The sequence below is a fragment of the Oncorhynchus kisutch genome, linkage group LG9 (genome assembly GCF_002021735.2).
Source record: "Oncorhynchus kisutch isolate 150728-3 linkage group LG9, Okis_V2, whole genome shotgun sequence".
In the NCBI taxonomy this organism is placed as follows: domain Eukaryota; kingdom Metazoa; phylum Chordata; class Actinopteri; order Salmoniformes; family Salmonidae; genus Oncorhynchus; species Oncorhynchus kisutch.
Genome location: NC_034182.2, coordinates 31526579 through 31547982, shown reverse-complemented (window position 1 = coordinate 31547982; position 21404 = coordinate 31526579). Strand labels below are relative to the sequence as shown.

At 40.7% G+C, this 21404-nt stretch overlaps 2 protein-coding genes across 5 annotated transcripts; both read right to left on the bottom strand.

Annotated features, from left to right (window-relative positions):
- Positions 1 to 854: 854 nt before the first annotated feature.
- LOC109881000 (U2 small nuclear ribonucleoprotein A') lies at positions 855 to 4534 on the bottom strand. Of its 4 annotated transcripts, none has more exons than XM_020473174.2 (5): positions 4415 to 4534; positions 2848 to 3138; positions 2244 to 2426; positions 1845 to 1922; positions 855 to 1281 (listed from the first exon to the last, which is right to left on the bottom strand). In XM_020473174.2, exons 2-5 carry the CDS (start codon positions 3030 to 3032, stop codon positions 1137 to 1139), a joined length of 591 nt encoding a protein of 196 aa, XP_020328763.1. In that variant the 5' UTR covers positions 3033 to 3138; positions 4415 to 4534; the 3' UTR covers positions 855 to 1136. The 4 variants fall into 4 exon arrangements, with proteins under 4 accessions (XP_020328763.1, XP_020328765.1, XP_020328764.1 ...); XM_020473176.2 differs by having other exon boundaries at positions 2244 to 2423; XM_020473175.2 differs by having other exon boundaries at positions 2848 to 3126; positions 4415 to 4526.
- A 243-nt stretch (positions 4535 to 4777) lies between these two features.
- LOC109880997 (alkaline ceramidase 2) lies at positions 4778 to 19172 on the bottom strand. Its single transcript, XM_020473169.2, has 7 exons — positions 18676 to 19172; positions 18426 to 18540; positions 17969 to 18110; positions 7152 to 7289; positions 6866 to 7003; positions 6536 to 6732; positions 4778 to 5710 (listed from the first exon to the last, which is right to left on the bottom strand). Exons 1-6 carry the CDS (start codon positions 18772 to 18774, stop codon positions 6546 to 6548), a joined length of 819 nt encoding a protein of 272 aa, XP_020328758.1. The 5' UTR covers positions 18775 to 19172; the 3' UTR covers positions 4778 to 5710; positions 6536 to 6545.
- Positions 19173 to 21404: the final 2232 nt, after the last annotated feature.

Here is a 21404-nt window from a genome sequence, read left to right as displayed (position 1 = left end):
GCCTAAACCCTACTGATTCTTCATTAATGTGTGTAAAAAAAAAGGCTGTCCTGCTCCCCTCCTCTCTACCTACATTTGCCTCACAGTCCCGTCAGTTTCCCTTGAGTGCCGTTAGTTTGGCTGTTTAGCCTACCTTAGTTATCCACCACCCATCATAGCCCTGCCATTCCCAACCAATCAGAGCACATGGAAAGGCACATCAGGACACTGCACCCACCCACTCAGGTCAGTGTTATCGTTGTCCGAAGAAAGAAGACACACATTTCTGAGGACTATTTGTATTGTGGACAGTAACAAGAATACCTGAAAGCATCAGCATTGTTCTGACTAGACATCCTGTGGAGGGTCAGAACCCAAATCACAGTCAGCATAATTGTATTAGTGGGTGAGGGCATTCACAGCCAACCACTCAGACGGGTGAGGGCACACCAGCCAACCATTTTTATAATGTGCATTAAAAGATTATAGGTCACCTTTATAGCTATTGTCTGACAGAATTTGTTACCTACACAATACACAATAGATTGTATCATATCACATGGTAGGTCTAACAACCATTTAAAAACACAACAGAACAGTGCTGTGTATCACTTCATCTTGAATGACACAAGATAAAGATTTAAACTAACTTTTTCAAATAGATAATTGGACACTGTATGAGGAAACCATCCATTTCTCAACCATGCTTGTCATGTTAATTCCATGTTGTCACTCTCACTCTCTGAGTTAGGACTTTTCAATGGTCATTTTGAAAGATCGGTCAGTACACTGGTAATTTGATATCTCATAGGCCTAAATAAGCTCTTTTCTTGCCAAAGAGACATATGTAACAGACAAGTAATGACAAAATGACGTTTGAGTGTGACATGGAATTATTTACTTTTGCAAAACATCTTCATTCACCATTTAAATGGAATATCTTCCCTTCATTTCTTTCATGATAAGGGAAATTCCCCATGTCCATAGAAAATCATAACAAAAAGTATCCCATTTTCATTTGAACAAATAACATGTTGACAATATATTTACAACTGGTGCTAGCTTGCTTGAACTAATCATCTATCGCGAGAATGAATGATTTGCTCATCTTGATACGTCTTCAGATCAGTTATATGGGTAGCAGTATTAAGGAGGGTTCAACGATGGAGCTCCTTCCTCCTTTTGCTGCCTTCCCTGGTCCTCTGCATCCTATAGGTCTTCTTAGCCTGCGCTCTCTCTTTCCCCAGAACCTCAGTGTCATCCAGGATCGTCAGGCTTGGGATCTGACTGATCACGTACTGCCTGTGTGGGAAGACAAATATGGCATATAGGATAATATTTGACAGCACTGAAAATTATTTGACAGTGTGTCACGCTGTACATTAGCTTACGACTGATTCAGTTTTTTTGGGGCCTCCCGAGTGGCGCAGCGGTCTAAGGCACTGCATCTCAGTACTAGAGGTGTCACTACAGACCCTGGTTTGATCCCGGGCGGTATCGTAACCGGCCGTGATCGGGCTCTGCACAATTGGCCCAGTGTTGTCCGGGTTAGGGGAGGTTTTGGTTTTGGCTGGGATAGGCCGTCATTCTAAATAAGAATTTGTTCTTAAGTTACTTGCCTAGTTAAATAAAGGTAAAAAAATGTTTAAATGAAGCTGTCATGGATCGGGGACAAAATATATCACAGCCAGATGTCTATCATACAACATCTGATTCCTTCAGGCACCAACTCTGTAACTTATTTAGAGTTATAGAATCATATCCTGCTCCAATTACCGTGTCACAATACATCATTGTCATCTCATTTTTTTTTTTAAATACACAGGTGCAGCTTTAGTGTATCAGCTGTGTTCACTCAAGCTCACCTGTAGTCTATGTACTGGGGCAGACTCCCTCCATTGAAGTAGCTGGGTGCTGCCTCATTGTTCATCATGCTGAGGATCCTAAATGAAGTAGAAATATCCAGAGGTCAGACAACAACACTGAAAATGGTCTTTGTGGTATGGTGTCATGTTTTTTGTACATTGTATTACCATACCATTACCATGCTCCACAATGTTGCACCATACTGAACCCCAAAGAAGTTGGCTTTAACAGAAACAAAATGACACCCAAGCAAAAACGCACGCACGCACGCACGCACGCACGCACGCACGCACGCACGCACGCACGCACACACACACACACACACACACACACACACACACACACACACACACACACACACACACACACACACAGCCCTCAGTAAAAGACATTCTAACTTGATGTTGGGAAACTTGCGGCGGATCTCCTCCACGAAGATGGGCAGGTTGCTGATCTTGTTCTTGTTGATCCACACGGTGGTGACGCTTGGCATGTAGGGGAACTTGACGTGGGACGAATAGATGTTGCAGTCCAGGATCAGAGTGCTGAGCTGCTCCAGTTCACCCAGGAGAGCTGGGCTCCGTTGGCAGCGGAGTGAAGGAGAGATTGTTTGTGTGAATGTGCAGCGTGTACATATCATGTCAGGATTGGGTTCAATTCCATTTAAATTCCAGTCAATTCAGAAAATTAAACAAATTAAAATTCTCCTTATTGAAAAGCATTTGACGAGAACTGGAAATGGAATTTCAGTATACTTCCTAAATTGACTGGAATTTACATGGAACTGACCCCAACCCTGTTGCATGTCTCGTATTTCTTTGTGTCAGAGAGAGATGTGTTTGTGTTGCTTGTATGTATGTGTCTTCAACAGTGTGGTTTTCCATCTCTGGTGAGTGTATGTACATGACTACAAGTGTGTTTGTGTGTGTGTGACGACTGCGTGTAATATGTGTGTATGTGTGCATATACTGTCTGTGTACAGGGCCCATAACAGAAGGATACTCCTCCAGCAGGTTGTAGCTGAGGTCCAACACTTCCAGGGTGTGTTGCTGGGCTAGTATGACTTCGTAGGGGATCTCTAGCAAGCCCTGGTAGGCAAAGGAGAGACTCCGAAGCCCCAGCACTGGGCCTGGCTGACCGGGCTGGCTATACTGGCCTGGTGCAGCAGGCAGCCCCTCTGTCTCCATGGCTAAGAAGCCGAGCTACAGCCTCCGAACACCTCACTCCTCGGTGCCAACTAGCCAGATTACCAGGGTATTCAGATACATGGCGCCGTAATCCCTGAAATCCACCCTCAAATCAAAACAAGGGCATAATGGTTTAGTTATTGAGAGTACTTACTACCAAAAACCATTTTCTAGGAGTTAAACATAAGCAAGAAGCCAAAATGCTCATTCCGGACCCAAATGTTTTCTGAATAGTACAGGTCATATAACTGACTGACAAAATAGTTATTACTCAGGCAAACCTGGGTTAATATACTATTTGAAATCTTTCAAATACTTTTAGCTTTGCTTCAGCCTGCCAGGAGTGCCATCTGGTTGGGGTTTGCACTTTTGGGAGATTTCTATTGGTTCCATTGCAACAGGCAAGCTCAATCAAGTACAGCTAAAGTATTTGAAATGATTTCAATTAGTATTTAGTCCCTGATCAGCGGGATTGAATGTAAAGCAGCAGCTGCAGTAGCCCTTCAGGACCATCATTGAATAGCTCAACAATTTCCCCTAATTTGTCACCTTTGAGATGTGTTGGTACATCGTGAACTTTGGAATGTTGACATGAGTGAAGAACACCATCGGTCAAAAAAACTACACTAACAGAATCCAAACATGTTCTGGCTAGAGGAATAAAATACAGTACTTTACCATCACTGAGGTGATTCAGTTTTCATTCAGTTCACCTAATGACCTTTATTTGTAGCATAAAGTAGGTCAACAGCAGTGCCTGTTCTCATGTGTTATAGTCATTTCATCCTTAGATCCAGGCTGAGGTATTGGAGGTCAAAAAACACTATGAATGATCCACTGTGTTAGTTAGAAAACCAGACCAAATGCCTGTGCATGTAATTTACTCAGCGGCAGGTAGCCTAGTGATTAAGAGCCTTGTGCCAGTAACCAACAAGTTGCTGGTTTGAATACCCAAGCCAACTAGGTGAAAAAAAATCTGTCAATGTGCCCTTGAGCAAGGCACTTAACCCTAATTTCTCCTGTAAATCGCTCTCGATAAGAGTGTCTGGTCATTTCTTGTGCATTTAATGTCAACTGAAGGTAATCAAGGCAGATCCGCCTAGTTCTACAAACATCTATAAATCTTGCCATCGAAAACATCATATAAAAAATAAAAAAACTATGCTTGTATGGTCAGCAACTCTTAAAAAAACAATCTACATCGCTCAAGGATAATACGAACACAGCAGAGCAGTCTCTTAAACTTGTCAGATACCTAGGACCATTAATATTAAACAGGTCAACTTAAACAGACAAACAACTTAAACAGCATTTAAAAACAAACATACAGCACATTATAAACATATCTATATACAAATAATAATTCATTTGACCCAACTCACCAATATGTGTAGTGAGGTGGTTTTCAGCCAGGTCTACCAGCTGAGATGCAGTCTGCTCACTGCACATAAAAGGCACTCATTCATGGGACAGCTCTGGATCACAAGATCGAGATAATCACATTGGCCATTAACCCCCTCCTCTCCACAGGTTCTCCCAAAGGCTAAGACCCAGGCCACGTTGCTGATAGAAATAGTAATGAATAGAGCTGACATGATTCCTTGTTCCACCTGTCAGAGAGGCATTTTTGTTCTATATAATTTATTTCTATCTGATATTTCCAAAATGTACAGTTATTCCCAAATAAAGTAAAAATCCTTCATATAGCTATTCCTCAAGGGACAAAGCACTCCATTGACAAAGGGTTTAGTAAATGTTGAACAGTTTTATTACACAAAATAAAATGTAAAAAGTAATGAGAAATTCTTCCATCTTTGTTTCCAAACACACATTATATTAACCTATCTGTTATAATAGGAAAATAAAAGGCACTTTCTGAAAAGTAACATATTTTCACCACATTGGCACTGGTATGTGTTTGGCCACTGCCATAACACCTATGATGGCTGTTGTCAGGGAGAGTACTTCATATCCCATACTAAACATGATAATACTGCTTTTAGTCTCTTTTCAGAATGGCCTACCTTGCAAAATACTTTTGCAGCACAAATTCTTGCATATACTCTTCTGCAATTTATCACAATAACCAGACAACACTGAGCAGAAATACTTTAGAACACTATAGATACTGCACACTTCCCTTGAAATAAGAAATGTAACATTTAACAGTAATAATTATGGCTAAAATAACACTGAAAATGTAATGATTATGTTACCTATATATGCACACACACACGTTAATAAGATAGGCCAGAGTCTCCCAAACTTGGTGCTGGGGCCCACACTGGGTGAAAGTTTGGTTTTTTGCTTTAGTTCTACACAGCTGATTCAAATATTCAGAGCTTGATGATGAGTTGGTTGTTTGAATCAGAGGGCAAAAAAACTAAACATGCAACAAGGGTGGGGGGGGCCCAGGACCGAGTTTGTGAAACCCTGATATAGGCTATACGTTTACTATACACTGACTATACAAACATTAGGAACACCTTTCTAATATTGAGTTGCACCCTCCCTTTCGCCCTGAGAACAGCCTCAATTCGCTGGCACATGGACTCTACACGGTGTTGAAAGCGTTCCACAGGGATGCTGGTCCATGTTGACTCCAATGATTCCCACAGTTGTGTCAAGTTGACTGGATGTCCTTTGGGCGGTGGACCATTGTTGATACACATGGAAAACTGTTGAGGGTGAAAAACACAGCATCGTTGCAGTTCTTGAAACAAACAAGTGCACCTGGCACCTACTACCATACCCTGTTCAAAGGCACTTAAATCTTTTGACTTGCTAATTCACCCTCTGAATTGCACACATATACAATCCATGCCTCAATTGTCTCAAGGCTTAAACATCCTTCTTTAACCTCTCTCCACCCCTTCATCTACACTGATTGAAGTGGATCAATAAGGGATCATATAGTGACATCAATAAGGGATCATAGCTTTCATCTGGTCAGTCTGTCATGGAAAGAGCAGGTGTTCTGTACACTCAGCGTATAAGTCAAATGAGTAAGTATAACAATGCCATGGATACAACTATAAAATCACTGACTCCAGAGACATTGAACAATTCAGTCAATAGGGATCAATACGATCCTCTTCATTTTTTTGACAAACTGTGGTATGCATGAAAATGGAATATCTGGAGCTAGCAGCACTGATACTAATGCTAGCTGACTTATGTGACAAAACTGGATACGGAGGGAGAGAGAGACTGCAACTATTAGGATAAGGTTACCATTATCTATGTAGTTCTTCCCTCTAGATTATCATTGAGTTTTATATAGCTAGGAAATTATCAGGAAACTTGATCAAGATATTCCTATCGTTGAACACTGTTAAATAATGAAAAAATAGCGATCTCTCTAAAGATCCATTATCAGAATTATTAGAAAGCTTATTTTAAACAAATGTGGCAGTGAAAGCTTTCCACAACCCTGTGAGTTTTGCAGACCTTGTTTAAAAAAAGAATGATTCTAAGTATGCTAGTTCATTGGTAAGACTTACAGTACACTGGTTATGTCACTTTGACAGAGTGCTTCTTCTGGACACACAGAAGAGTGACGTAGGGCACCCCAATGAAGGCCCACTTTTCACTGGGCCAGAACTTGACCACAGGGCCCTGCTCTGGGGCCTCAGAGGCTGCGTCGAAGTAGGCAAAGCACACGCACCCAAGGTAGGAAGCAAGGCAGATGAGTATGTGCCTACAGAAACAGAGAGGGGTTCATCAGGGGTCAATCACACAAGTGGGGGCAGATTAAATCAAGTGGCAGGCAGAAAATGTTTAAGACCCCTGGCATGACACTTTCCATGTAATAGTACTAAAATTGGACATACCATGCACAGTGCAAATAGGGGAAGTTGACAGAGGACCACATATCACAGAAGATCCTGTCACTGATCCAGCACAGCAATGCCAGTGTCCACCACATCCCAGTGAGCAGACCCAGCTTAAACACACGCAGGTTCTCACACCTACAGACAACACACGCACATTTACAGAGCGTTTCAGAATTGAAATGTTGATTGCAGGCTTGTCCAAACTATGGCCAGATATTTGTTTTTTTTAACTGACCCACTGCACAATTTATGACATACAATTGAATGTTGAATTTGCCCTGACCTCTTGATCTCAGTTATGAGCAAGGCGGTGCAGGGGATGCCCAGGCTCATTAGAGAGATGGCGTTGATGGCAGGTTTGACGAACGCCAGTCCTGTGGTTATTCCTGAGAGGATCCCAATGACCACTTTGAACCTTATCCTGGGGGAGAGAAGAAGTTGAGCTGTCACTCAATATACATAAATAGATCAGAATGGGAATAATCAAACACCCTTTATTTGTTAACTCACTTCACTTGAATGTATGCCATTTTGCAAGCATAACTGTGTGTATCAGTGGCGGTCTGTACCGTTTAAAGATTACCTTAACTGAAGTTAAGGTGATTTTGATAACCAAATGTGATAAAGAAGCATGTTCCTACCCTTAAAACTGCTGAAAAGTCATATTTATGTAAAAAAAAAAAAAATTGCCTCATCTGACTACTGTGTACCGCCATCTTGATAACGTGTCATCAATGACATCACTTGAATGGTTCGTCTGACAGGCAGCCCAGATTACAATGCATGTTAGTAGCCTCATTGAGATTGTTTTCATTTTAACAATTATAAAAAATATATGAAAAGATGAGCCTTTTTAGAAGGCTATCCTGTTCGAGACTAGCCAGGTAACATGGCATGAACAATAAATGTACAAAAAATATGTACTGTGCAAGGTGAGCTAGCTATCCAGATAGTTGAGCTTGCTGTGGTCTTGGACTATCATTGATGAATATTTTGCTAGCTAGCTGAACAGCTAGCTACAGAGCATGATTTTACTATGGGCATTGGCAGCATCATGGCAAGTCTCACAACTAGCTGCAATTTATTTAATAGGAGTGGACACTTAACAAGCCTAGATGTCTGTAGCTAATGCTTTCAGGACAGACACCTAGCTAGCTTGCATTGACTGAATACTCGTTTTTATAACCCAGCGTCTCCTAGGTTTGGCACATCTGAAGCCCCTCACTGCAAACCATATTGAAGACCGTTTAATGCATAGTGCACACAATCTGCCTGCAATAGTGACTTTATCATTGTGGGCATGCAGTTAGCTTATTAACCTTGTTTGGCCAACACAGTACGATACGATGCCCATGTCAATACCACTGTAATGTGTAACACAGCTAAGTTAGACCTTGAGCAAGTTGGCAAGTGGGTTGTTGACTGGACTATTCGAAGCTAGCTACCTGCTTTGTTATTGAGGACATCATGCATTTAGCTAGCTTGCTAATGTTGCGGTAACAGTAGTTCTGACCAAAAAAGGATTTTTTAAAAATTGACAGCTGCACCTTACAGGTATCAAAATAATTGGGAGAATTTTGATGTACCAATTCCATGGCACATGGTTTATGAACTGATACATAAAATGACTCCGGATTCAAAACGTAAGAGTTTTTCAATTTAAATTACACAAAATTCTTGCAACCAATTGAATGTAATATATATACAACTATCCCAGCTCTGCAGATTTTGCTGCTAAGAGACTGAATCATTAGATCACTTGTTTTTGTACTGCCCATTTTGGTCACAGGTTCAGGAATCGCTGAAAAAATGCAACATTTACTTGGAGATAACTCTGCAAATAGTCATAGTCAATCGATCAATAATACTCTTAGCAAAGGTGTTTATCTTTCATTTACAATCTGTAGAAACTATTGAACTTTTCTCAAACATTCCAATGGAAAACTATATGGCAGCTAGAAATCAAAACTGGATGGTCTTCAGAGATCGATGAGAGGGGTTGAGGGTAGCTGAAGGCTGGGCCAAAAAAATAAACAAAAGATAACTAATGTAAAATCTACTGTCCGTAAAATATATGCAGTAGGTATAACCTGGAAGTAGAAGCCTAAGTATTGTTGTCCATTAGTTTACTCCAATTAGGTGAGGGGTGATAGGGTTGGGGGAAAATTATAAAGAAGGAATATACAGTGCATTTGGAAAGTATTCAGACCCCTTGACTTTTTCAACATTTTGTTATGTTATGCCTTATTCTAAATTGGATTAAATTGTTTTTCTCCATCATAAATCTACAAACAATACCCCATAATGACCAAGCAAAACTGTTTTCTATACATTTTGGAAAATGTATGAACATTTAAACTGGAAATATCTCATTTACATAAGTATTCAGAACCTTTACTCAGTACTTTGTTGAAGCAGAGATTACAGCCTTGAGTCTTCTTGGGTATTGTAGAGATTACAGCCTTGAGTCTTCTTGGGTATGACTCTACAAGCTTGGCATTATTTGGAGAGTTTCTCCCATTCTTCTCTACAGATCCTCTCAAGCTCTCAATCAGGTAAATCATCTTTCCCCCGATCCGGACTAGTCTCCCAGTCCCTGCCACTAAAAAATATCCCCACAGCATGATGCTGCCACCACCATGCTTCACAGTAGGGATGGTGCCAGGTTTCCTCCAGATGTGATGCTTGGCATTCAGGCCAAAGAGTTCAATCTTAGTTTCAGCAGACCAGAGAATCTTGTTTCTCATGGTCTGAGAGTCCTTTAGGTGCATTTTGGCAAACTCCAAGCAGGCTGTCATGTGCCTTTTACTGAAGTGGCTTCTGTCTGGCCACTCTACCAAAAGCCTGATTGGTGGAGTGCTACAGAGATGGGCTCCCGAGTGGTGCAGCAGTCTTAGGCACTGCATCTCAGTGCAAGAGGTGTCACTACAGACACCCTGGTTCGTATCCAGGTTGTATCACAACCGGCCGTGATTCGGAGTCCCATAGGGCGGTGCACAACTGGCCCAGCGTCGTCCGAGTTAAATAAAGATTAAACTAAAAATAAAGATGCTTGTCCTTCTGGATCAATCCTACACAATCCTGTCTCGGAGCTCTACGGACAATTCCTTCGACCTCATGGCTTGGTTTTTGCTCTGACATGCACTGTTAACTGTGGGACCTTATATAGACAGGAGTGTGCCTTACCAAATCATGTCCAACGTATGTCTGACTACGTACATCTCCGACTCACAGACACACATGATTGTTGTGTCGTAATTTCCGGTCACAACTTGTAGACTTGTTTACGTGCTGCTGTGCGGTTTGTTGCTAACGTTTCTTTGCTACCTGCCAACGTTACGTTTTTTACATTTTAATTACTGTTTTATATTTTTTCCATTGCTCTACTTTTTTCATTCAACTTTTTCACCCTGGACGCTTTATCTGGACATGGTTCTACCTGACCTCCACGAGCCAAAGCTAAGTAGTAACATTAACATTATGCCTTCTAATTGCAGTCGCTGTACTCATAATATACAGGAGAATGATCGCCTTATGGCAAGGATAGCCGTGCTGGAAGCCCAGCTTCAGACGCAATCGTTAGGCAAGGGTAATTTAAGTGTAGGAAAGGATGAAACAGCGTCTGTGCCACTGTCATGACGTTGGCCGTTGGTGAGGTTTATGACCCCCCATAAATACCTTTCCCCCTTTTCTCTCTCTACTCTACAGAGTGGCTATTGGAAAGCCCTTTGTTAACATAGAGAGAGAGTCTGGTGACATCAAAAGGTGGGGAACGGAATCATATTTCGGTAATTCAACCATTTGAAAATATGCGCTGGTACTTAATGAATATGATGTCAGATCAGTTGGCGTCTGAGACATTATTACTGATGATAGGATGACAAACTGTATCTTGGAAAGTCTACACATTCTAGTTATCAGATGCACATGGAATTGTTGTGCAATTTAAATGTTTAAATATGAAACTATTTGTGAAAAGATTAAATTTAATTTTAGCTTCTAAATGAGAGAATTGGTTTTCATAAGTGAACTAGGCTCAACTCAGTGGCCCGCCCATGTGATCAGACATTGGTTGTAAACTATGAAACATGCCCCTCTCTCCTACCACTATATAAGCCCCTGTACAAAAATGTAACTTTGTGTTCCGAGGACAGGAGGACGACAGTCCTTACGTTAAATGGGCTAAGATAATAACCTAAAGAAATTAGCATTGTGTTCTACATGAAGGTGACGATCGACATGCCAAAAAGATGAATTTCGACTATACCAGCCAGAATATAGCATGAGCTTAAGTATGGCAACTTGGTATGAACTTTGAACTCTTATTCACTCCAGAAGTGATACCTCCTAGCCGTTGAGTTAGCAGCAGCTGCTGTAAACGTGGGCTAGGAAAGGACGGACGACGTATCCAGTCTAACACACAACGACGATACTACAACGTTTCCAGTTTACCACCAGAGACATTCTTCAGAGGACAAGAGATCCCTGCTGGGCAACCCGGCCTTCCATCTACAACCAACCAATTGAAGCGCAGCTCAAGAGTAAATATTCCTTGCATTTTCCTTTTCCAAATGGGCGGTTATTTAGAATGCATAAGATTCTGTATTTACGATAGCATAGCTTCTCCCTTTGTTACTCAGTCTTCCCGCGCTTTCATTCAACCCTCTCTCTTTGTGTAACCAGCCACAATGCCATAACGGTTCTGTCCACCAGGGACGTTTTCTTGTGTGACAATTAGTATTCAATGATACAATCTGTATGATAATTTAGGTATTTAGTAAATAAATAATTAAACCACATTTTATATTGCTGATTAAACTTCTTAGCCAGGGTTGGTGAAGATAACCAAAAATTGACAACTTTCAGATGAGACTGAATAAAGTGAGGATTAAATATTGACTGCTATTGATATAAAAGACTACCAGGTCTTTAAGAGTTTATTCGGAAGATAACAGCTCTATAAACATTATTTCGAGGTGCCCTGACTTTCTAATTAATTACATTTACATGATTAGTTTAATCAGGTAATATTAATTACAGTAGAAATTATTTTATAGAATAGCATATCACTTAATCTGGCATAGCAAAGACACGACACCACCAATAAGTACAGATAGTAGTAAAAGTCCCCTCGCAACATAGCTTCAGCGTGTAAATCAGCCAGAAAGATGTGTCGCATTGAGTAATTGTCTCTGGCCCCCTCCCAGTTAGGGGGAGTGATGAGCTCTACGGCAGAGTCTCACAACTCAATCGCTGGTTGAAAACTGTTTCCGGGCCCCTCCCAAAAGATAGAATATGTAGATAATTGGCCCTCTTTCTGGGAATCACCCACAAGCAGGACCAAGCCTGGCCTGCTGAAGAGTGACGGACTCCATCTTAGCTGGAGGGGTGCTCTCATCTTATCTATGAACATAGAGGAGTTAGAGCCCTGTCTAGCTCCAAAATGAGAAGGGTGCAGGCCAGGCAGCCAGCTTAGTGGAGTCTGCCACTAGCATAGTCAGTGTAGTCAGCTCAGCTATCCCCATTGAGACCGTGTCTGTGCTTCGATCTAGGTTGGGCAAAACTAAACATGGCGGTGTTCGCCTTAGCAATCTCACTGGAATAAAGACCTCCTCCATTCCTGTCATTATTGAAAGAGATTGTGATCTCTCACATCTCAAAATAGGGCTACTTAATGTTACATCCCTCACTTCCAAGGCAGTTATAGTCAATGAACTAATCACTGATCATAATCTTGATGTGATTGGCCTGACTGAAACATGGCTTAAGCCTGATGAGTTTACTGTGTTAAATGAGGCCTCTCCTCCTGGTTACACTAGTGACCATGGCCCAGATTCACAAAACCTTCTTCAAAATACATTTCTTCTTAACTGCAATTTTTTCCTTAACTATAGATTTATGAAGAAAGTTAATCTTGGAAATGTTGTGAAGCTATTTAGTTTGTTTATCCTTTAGCAAAAGTTAAGAAGAAATTAGATTCTTGAAAAAAAAACATTTTTAGATTTGTTCTTAATTCCAAGATAGCTAAATCCTCATCTTAAACTCAGGCAGTGAGAGAATAAACACATGAATGCAATTGAACATGTTTAATTCACTCAAAGTTCATCTGAAAGTTTCCGTATTGATTATTTTAAACCTAAGAACATGTTTTAGAACAGTAATCTAAGTAGGAAATAGCTAACATGATTGTCGGTTGCCTAGCAACAAACATTTTAAGACATTCTAATTAGATATTTGACAAGTTTGTAGGAAAATCATGAAATCTTGAGATACTGTGGAGGAATTGCACTTACAAACTATCTTATCAACTTCTTTTCTTTTTTCTTAAGAGTCTTAAGTTTTTGGGTAAGAAGTGTTTTGTGAATCTGGGTCCATGTCCCCCACGCATTCCCGCAAAGGCGGAAGTATTGCTAACATTTACGATAACAAATTTTGATTTACACTTTTTTTTTTACACTGTCTTCTAGTCATGAAATCTATGCAGCCTACTCACTTTTATAGCTACTGTTTATAGGTCTCCTGGGCCGTATACAACCTTCCTCACGGAGTTCCCTGAATTCCTATCGGACGTTGTAGTCATGGCAGATAATATTCAAATTTTCGGTGACTTTAATATTCACATGGAAAAGTCCACAGACCCACTCCAAAAGGCTTTTAGAGCCATCATCGACTTTTGTCCAACATGTCTCCGGACCTACTCACTGCCACAGTCATACTCTGGACCTAGTTTTGTCCCGTGAAATAAATATTGTGGATTTGAATGTTTTTCCTCATAATCCTGAACTATCGGACCACCATTTTATTACGTTTGCAAGCGCAACAAATAATCTGCTCAGACCCCAACCTAGGATCATCAAAAACCGTGCTATAAATTCTCGAACAACCCAAAGATTCCTAGATGGCATTACAGACTCCACCTACCCAAGGATGTCAGAGTACAATAATCGGTTAACCACCTAACTGAGGAACTAATTTTAACCTTGCGTAATACCCGAGATGCAGTCGCAACCCTAAAAACAAAAATAATTTGTCATAAGAAACTAGCTCCCTGGTATACAGAAAATAACCGAGCCCTGAAGCAAGATTCCAGAAAATCGGAACGGAAAATGGCGCTCCACCAAACTGGAAGTCTTCCAACTAGCTTGGAAAGACAGTACCGTGCAGTATTGAAGAGCCCGCACTGCTGCTTGATCATCCTATTGTTCCAACTTAATTGAGGAGAATAAGAACAATCCCAAATGTATTTTTGATACTGTCGCAAAGCTAACTCAAAAGCAGCACTCCCCAAGAGAGGTTGGCTTTCACTTCAGCAGTGATCAATTCATGAACGTCTTTGACGAAAAGATCATGATCATTAAAAAGCTAATTACGGACTCCTCTTTAAATCTGTGTATTTCTCCAAAGCTCAGTTGTCCTGAGTCTGCACAACACTGCCAGGGCCTATGATCAAGGGAAACACTCAAGTTGCTTAATCCTATATCTCTTGACACATTGATGAAAATACTCTTAGCCTCTAAATCTTCAAGCTGCATACTGGACCCTATTCTAACTAAAGAGCTGCTTCTTGTGCTTGGCCCTCCTATGTTGAATATAATAAACGGCTCCCTATCCACCGGATGTGTACCAAACTCACTGAAAGTGGCAGTAATAAAGCCAAACCTTGACCCAGATTATTATTTTTTTTTTAAACTATCGGCCTATATCGAATCTCCCATTCCTCTCAAAAAAAATGAAAAAGCTGTTGCGCAGTAACTCACTGCCTTTACTGAAGACAATGTATACGAAATGCTTCAGTCTGGTTTTAGACTCCACTGAGACTGCACTCGTGAAGGTGGTAAATTACCTTTTAATGGTGTCAGACCAAGGCTCTGCATCTGTCCTTGTGCTCCTAGACCGTAAGTGCTGCTTTTGATATCATCGATCACCACATTCTTTTGGAGATTGGAAACCCAGATTGGTCTATATGGACAAGTTATGGCGTGGTTTAGATCTTATCTGTCAGAAAGATATCAGTTTGTCTCTGTGAATGGTTTGTCTTCTGACAAATCAACTATAAATGTCGGTGTTCCTCAAGGTTCCATTTTAGTTCCTCTACTGTTTTCACAATATATTTTACCTCCTGGTGATGTCACTCGGAAACATAATGTTAACTTTCACTGCTATGCGGATGATACACAGCTGTACATTTCGATGAAACATGGTGAAGCCCCAAAATTGCCCTCCCTGGAAGCTTGTGTTTCAGACATAAGGAAGTGGATGGCGGCAAATGTTTTACTTTTAACCTCGGACAAAGGACAGCTTTTTTCCATCTTTGTAACATTGCAAAAATCAGAAACTTTCTGTCCAAAAATTATGCAGAAAAATTCATCCATGCTTTTGTCACTTCTAGATTAGACTACTGTAATACTCTAGTTTCCGGCCACCCGGAAAAAAGCACTAAATAAACTTCAATTTATTTACGGCTGCTAGAATCTTGACTAGAACCAAAAGATTTGATCATATTACTCCAGTGCTAGCCTCTTTACACTGGCTTCCTGTTAAGGCTAAGGCTAGGGCTGATTTCAAGGTTTTACTGCTAACCTACAAAGCATTACATGGGCTTGTTCATACCCATCGTTCCGATTTGGTCCTGCCGTACATACCTACACATACGCTACGGTCACAAGACGCAGGCCTCCTTACTGTCACTAGAATTTCTAAGCAAACAGATAGAAGCAGGGCTTTCTCCTATAGAGCAACATTTTTATGGAATGGTCTGCCTATCCATGTGAGAGACGCAGACTTGGTCTCGACCTTTAAGTCTTTACTGAAGGCTCATCTCTTCAGTAGTTGGGATTGGCGCCCCCTTCGGGTTTGTGCCGTGGGGGAGATCTTCACGGGCTATACTCGGCCTTGTCTCAGGGTAGTAGGTTGGTGGTTGAAGATATCCCTCTAGTGGTGTGGGGGCTGTGCTTTGGCAAAGTGGGTGGGGTTATATCCTGCCTGTTTGGCCCTGTCCGGGGGTATCGTCGAACAGGGCCACAGTGTCTCCCGACCGCTCGTCTCAGCCACCAGTATTTATACTGCAATAGTTTGTCACAGGGGGCTAGGGTCAGTCTGTTATATCTGGAGTATTTCTCCTGTCTAATATGGTATCCTGTGTGAATTTAAGTATGCTCCCTCTAATTCTCTCTCTCTCTTCCTCTCGGAGGACCTGAGCCCTTGTCTCAGGACTACCTGGCCTGATGACTCCTTGCTGTCCCCAGTCCATCTGGTCATGCTGCTGCTCCAGTTTCAACTGTTCTGCCTGTGGCTACTGGTTCACTGGACGTGCTGTCCTGTTGCACCCTCTACAATCACTGTGATTATTATTATCTGACCCTGCTGGTCATCTATGAACGTTTGAACATCTTGGTCATGTTCTGTTATAATCTCCACCCGACACAGCCAGAAGAGGACTGGCCACCCCTCAGAGCCTGGTTCCTCTCTAGGTTTCTTCCTAGGTTCTGCCCTTTCTAGGGAGTTTTTCCTAGCCCCCGTGCTTCTACATCTGCATTGCTTGCTGTTTGGGGTTTTAGGCTGGGTTTCTGTACAGCACTTTGTTACATTGGCTGATGCAAAACGGGCTTTATAAATACATTTTATTGATTGATCAATTGAATTTACCAGAGGTGGACTCAAAACAATGTGTAGAAATATCTCAAGGATGATCAATGGAAACAGGATGCACCTGAGCTCAATTTCAAGTCTCATAGCGAAGGGTCTGAATACTTATGTAAATAAGGTACTTCCTCCCCTCCCCTTTTTCCTTCATTTGTGAACTTAGTGCACAACACAACAGCTGTCTGTTGTGAAGAAAAAACAACTCTCCAAGCCAAACCTTCCTACCATGACCGCTAACCGCTACACAGCCTACATCGTTGTCACAATATTAGCTAACGTCATAGTCAACATAGCTACTAGAACTAACACGTTAGTACACCCACAATCCAATGTGTAAAAACACACAGTACAGTGTACAGCAAGCATTTTAGCAGTTACACCGGCGGGCCCCATTGGCAATAAATGAATAAAACCGAAAGCTTACCTTGACTTGGAAGAGTTGCAGTGTTGGATAGCCTTAGCCAGCTAGCTAACATAAATAGCATTCCTCTCTTTTTGAGTGGGCTAAATTAGCTATTTAATTTGTCATTTTAATTTTACCTTTATTTTACTAGGCAAGTCAGTTAAGAACAAATTCTTATTTTCAATGACGGCCTAGGAACAGTGGGTTAACTGCCTGTTCAGGGGCAGAACGACAGATTTTGTACCTTGTCAGCTCGGGGATTTGAACTTACAACCTTTCAGTTACTAGTCCAATGCTCTAACCACTAGGCTACCCTGCCACCCCAGCTAGCTTAATAAGTGAAAGGTAAACTAAAAATAATTTTAAAATTCATCAAAATTTAGATAGCTCTCTCTTTCTCTCTCCTGCTTCTCCTTATTTTTTTGCAGAAATTAAATGTTCAAAACTGTTCCACTACTGTGTTTCGCTTTAAGTCCACTAATCACCACACATTATGCACTGCAGTGCTAGCTGTAGCTTATGCTTTCAGTACTAGATTCCTTCTCTGATACCTTGATTGGTTGGCTAACATGTCAGTTAATGGGCCGGTAGCAAGTTCAAATCGCCGAGCTGACAAGGTCCAAATCTGCCCCTGAACAGGCAGTTAACCCACGGTTCCTAGGCCGTCATTGAAAATAAGAATTTGTTCTTAACTAACTTGCCTAGTTAAATAAAGGTACAATTTTAAAAATTAAATAATGTTGGAGGACATCCTCCGGAAGTTATCATAATTACTGTGGAGTCTATGGAAGGGGACCTTCTAGGTTTTGTATCGAAGTCAATGCACCCAGAGGAGGACAGAAAACAGCTGTCCTGTGCTACCCTAGAAGGCTACTACCTTCATCGCTAACCCCCAGTTATTTAGTGACATTTACTATTAGCAACTATTTACTATAGTTTTATCTAAAAAGGATCACTTTAATGTTTCACTGTTTATATTTTTATTAAATTCACTGAGTAAGATGGTCCTCCCCTTCCTCCTCTGAGGAGCCTCCACCGGTGTGTATGTCACTTGCCTGTTTCTGCGGAAGCTCTTGGGCAGGTATCTCTTTGGGAACCACATGCCGATGGCACACATAAGCACCCACAGGATGGCTAGCTCGTCCAGCATCTGGCCCAGGAAGCTAAGGGTGGCATGGAAGTAAGTGGATCCAATGCCTGGGAGAAGAGACAATGTTTACAGAGAGTACGATGTGAGTAGAATACACAATCTGCTGGGCTACTCTTCAGGTGCTGAAATCAGTAGGTTTTTAAAGAAAAACATAATTTTATGTGACATCGGGCCTCCAGTCCACCCACACTAGTTGCCACTCAACTCCATAAATCGTGGAGTTGAGTCAGCTAGTGAATGGCATGTTGAATGGCTGCTTCCTGTGCTTAAAAGGAGATTCAAAGTCTCCTGTAAAGCCAAATTCTGGTTCACATCCCTGCTAAGTTCTGGCAGTGTCATTTAAAAGTTAGAGCAGTACTTACCAACCACAACCAGCAAAGCCCAGATCAGATATATCCCACTGTTGAAATGTGTAGCATATTGTCGAAACAGACACATCAAAATAGGTGGCAAAATAAAAAACAGTATGTTGCTGATCTGCAATGAAGAACAAAATATAGGGGAGGAAATTGATTATGAGCAGATTGAACATATCTAATGTCACATTAGACATGACATTAGGCCTGAAGCCCCCCAAAAAGTTTAAATGTTTTCAACCAGGAACATCTTTACCGTATTGTAGAACTCTGCAATTCCAGGGTAAATAACATAATTTCCTTCACACCAATCCACTTCGGAGCTACCTTGACTCCAGAATACAAGATTGCTCATGTTTATAGATAACGTTAGCCAAAACTGCAAAATGACCTCGCGAAATAGCCAGCTATGTCATTTGAGTAGGATAATAAGTTGGATACAAATTTGTAGCTGATAAAAAAAGAATAACTTTTACCGAATTGTCATGTTCGTACCTGATATTGCACGAGGTTGACTTACAAATAACTATTTTAAAGTAGTTAAACTAACTACCTGTAATGTTTTGAAAGTACACTATTTGGACTATTAGAGCTAACGGAGATATAATCGTATATGTCAACAACAGTGTACAGCTGTACGTGTACGTCACACAAATTGAACTTCCGGTTTTTCACCTTCAAAATAAAAGCCCTCTCGATACACTGGGAAAGTAGATCGGTACCACTTTTGGTGTTTTGAGTGAAAGTCTTCTGTGTTTGAGTCTCTGGCAGAACCCTCTTATTTATTGTCTTCCGCGGCTGTGACCTCCTGACCCAGACAAAAAAAATTGAATAAATTTGAATAAATTGAATAAATTTAAAATCTTGCACTTGTATTTCCTACTAGCACTGGAAAAATGTACTTACTACGTTTGTGATTCAGTGTGGTTGTCTAAAATATAGGCTACATGGGCCAGATCTGTCCAGAACGCCATAGCTGCACCTCTAATTTTGGGGGAATTGTGTATCGGCTTGTGACATGTAAAAATGCTTAATTTTGGCACTTTAGCAAGTCTACTGAAATTAAACATCTGATTGATTGAATTCTCCATGTTGTCTACAGTAAAAGGCACGTCATTTAATATAACAGGCTTTTCAAATTCAATATTGGTGCACTATTTCTACTTAAAACACCAAAGGGATGCAAAAGGCACTAATTTCCTGGAACGACCAGAGGTGTTGGCTAGAGTGCTCAAGTTACCTGCCATACCATGAGTTGGGTATCAGGAAGAAGTGATAGTTGATGTCTGTTCCTCATCAGTAGAGTGGACACTATAGTGGAGCTACAGCTTGAAAGAGGAGTTGTTTTTTTAACCACAAAGTACATTTAGAGGTGCTTTAAGAGAAATGTAAGGTTGTAAGGTAGATTTTTGGAGTAAATTGCAGTGAATGTTGCTCTTTCCAAGTTATAGATTATAGCAGTAATAGTGAGAGAGCGAGGTAAGTGACTAGAATAGCCTTATTAATGCAATTGTATGTCTTTATTGGAAAGAAGACTGACATGCAATACTTACATTAACACGTGTTTATATTTCAGGAGATGACATTGTTGTGACTGTAACTTGTTTTCCAACTTCTTGATTAATAGGCGAGTTATTAAGTGAATAAATACAAATCCTACATTTGACATAATCACATCATAATCTTTACTAAAAACATTGTATTTTTTTGTGTATCAGAAAAGTACATGTTATGGGCACTGATGTTCTGGTGTCAACTGTAATGCCACAACCTGCAGTAAAAGCCGGTTTAATTATTAAACCATGCCACCCTTGGAAGAGAATAAAGTTATTTGGTATGCACCTGACTGTCAAGCTGTCAAGCTGTCAAACTGTGATGGCAGTAATAGCTAGCATAAGGTAAAATAATCAGCATTTGTCTGATAAACTCTGCCTTGGATTTACATTTTATTATTCACATACGTATTATGTTCTAACAATGTATTCAGAAATATCATTGTTTCCCTGTAAGCTTTACAGTTCAGATTTTCTTCCCGCAGATGTCTCTACATTGAAATAATTCATGGCCGATGAGTAGTTATGGCACACACATTTGATTTAAAAGACTTCCTGCAGGCAACACTGCTGAACCCAGCTCCACCCCCACTACCACCACAGCCGACAAATCCCTCAATACAGTACATGCTGCTGTTGCGTCTGCAAATGAAGAAATATGTACATACCTTCAACAAGAGGGTGTTAACCCCAACCAACCATCATCCAATCTTTGGACTCCTCTGTATTATGCCTTAATGTCCAAAGCACCTGTCAATACAGTGAGGAGACTGATCGTAGCAAAAGCTGAACTAAATGCCATAGGCCCACTTGGGCTTACACCACATGACATTGCAGTGGAGGATGATAGAGAGGATATTGTGAGGATACTTATTCATGCTGGTGCTCTTGTGCAAATAAGACCTGTTATACAGCCTAATGATGAGCATATTAAAACAAATCTAATCAAAATAATTCATCACGTGGCACCAAAAGATACGTTGTTTTCCATAATTCTACCTTTCGTAGATTTTCAACTCAGTATAGTACAGCAGAAATCCCCAACTGAGATGTTTGTCTGCATTGACAAACACCTACTAGAGGAGAATCCTCAAAAAGCATTTACTATGATTGATTTGTGTTTTGACAATGAGGAATAACACCAGAGAAGCATTAAATGGCTGAGGGACTCTAATAAACTAGATATCTGTCTTGAAGATTGTTATGAATTTTATGAATAATGACTAAATGATGTATACATTTAACGTAGAACTATAACTAACAGAATACTACCCTGTCACTGTATGATTGTATGAAACGTATTAGAATCATAAAACTAAATCTGATGTGTGTAGTTTTAGTCAAGAATTAGAACAAGGACTTTCTGTTTCTTTTTTCAAATCAAATCAAATTTTATTTGTCACATACACATGGTTAGCAGATGTTAATGCGA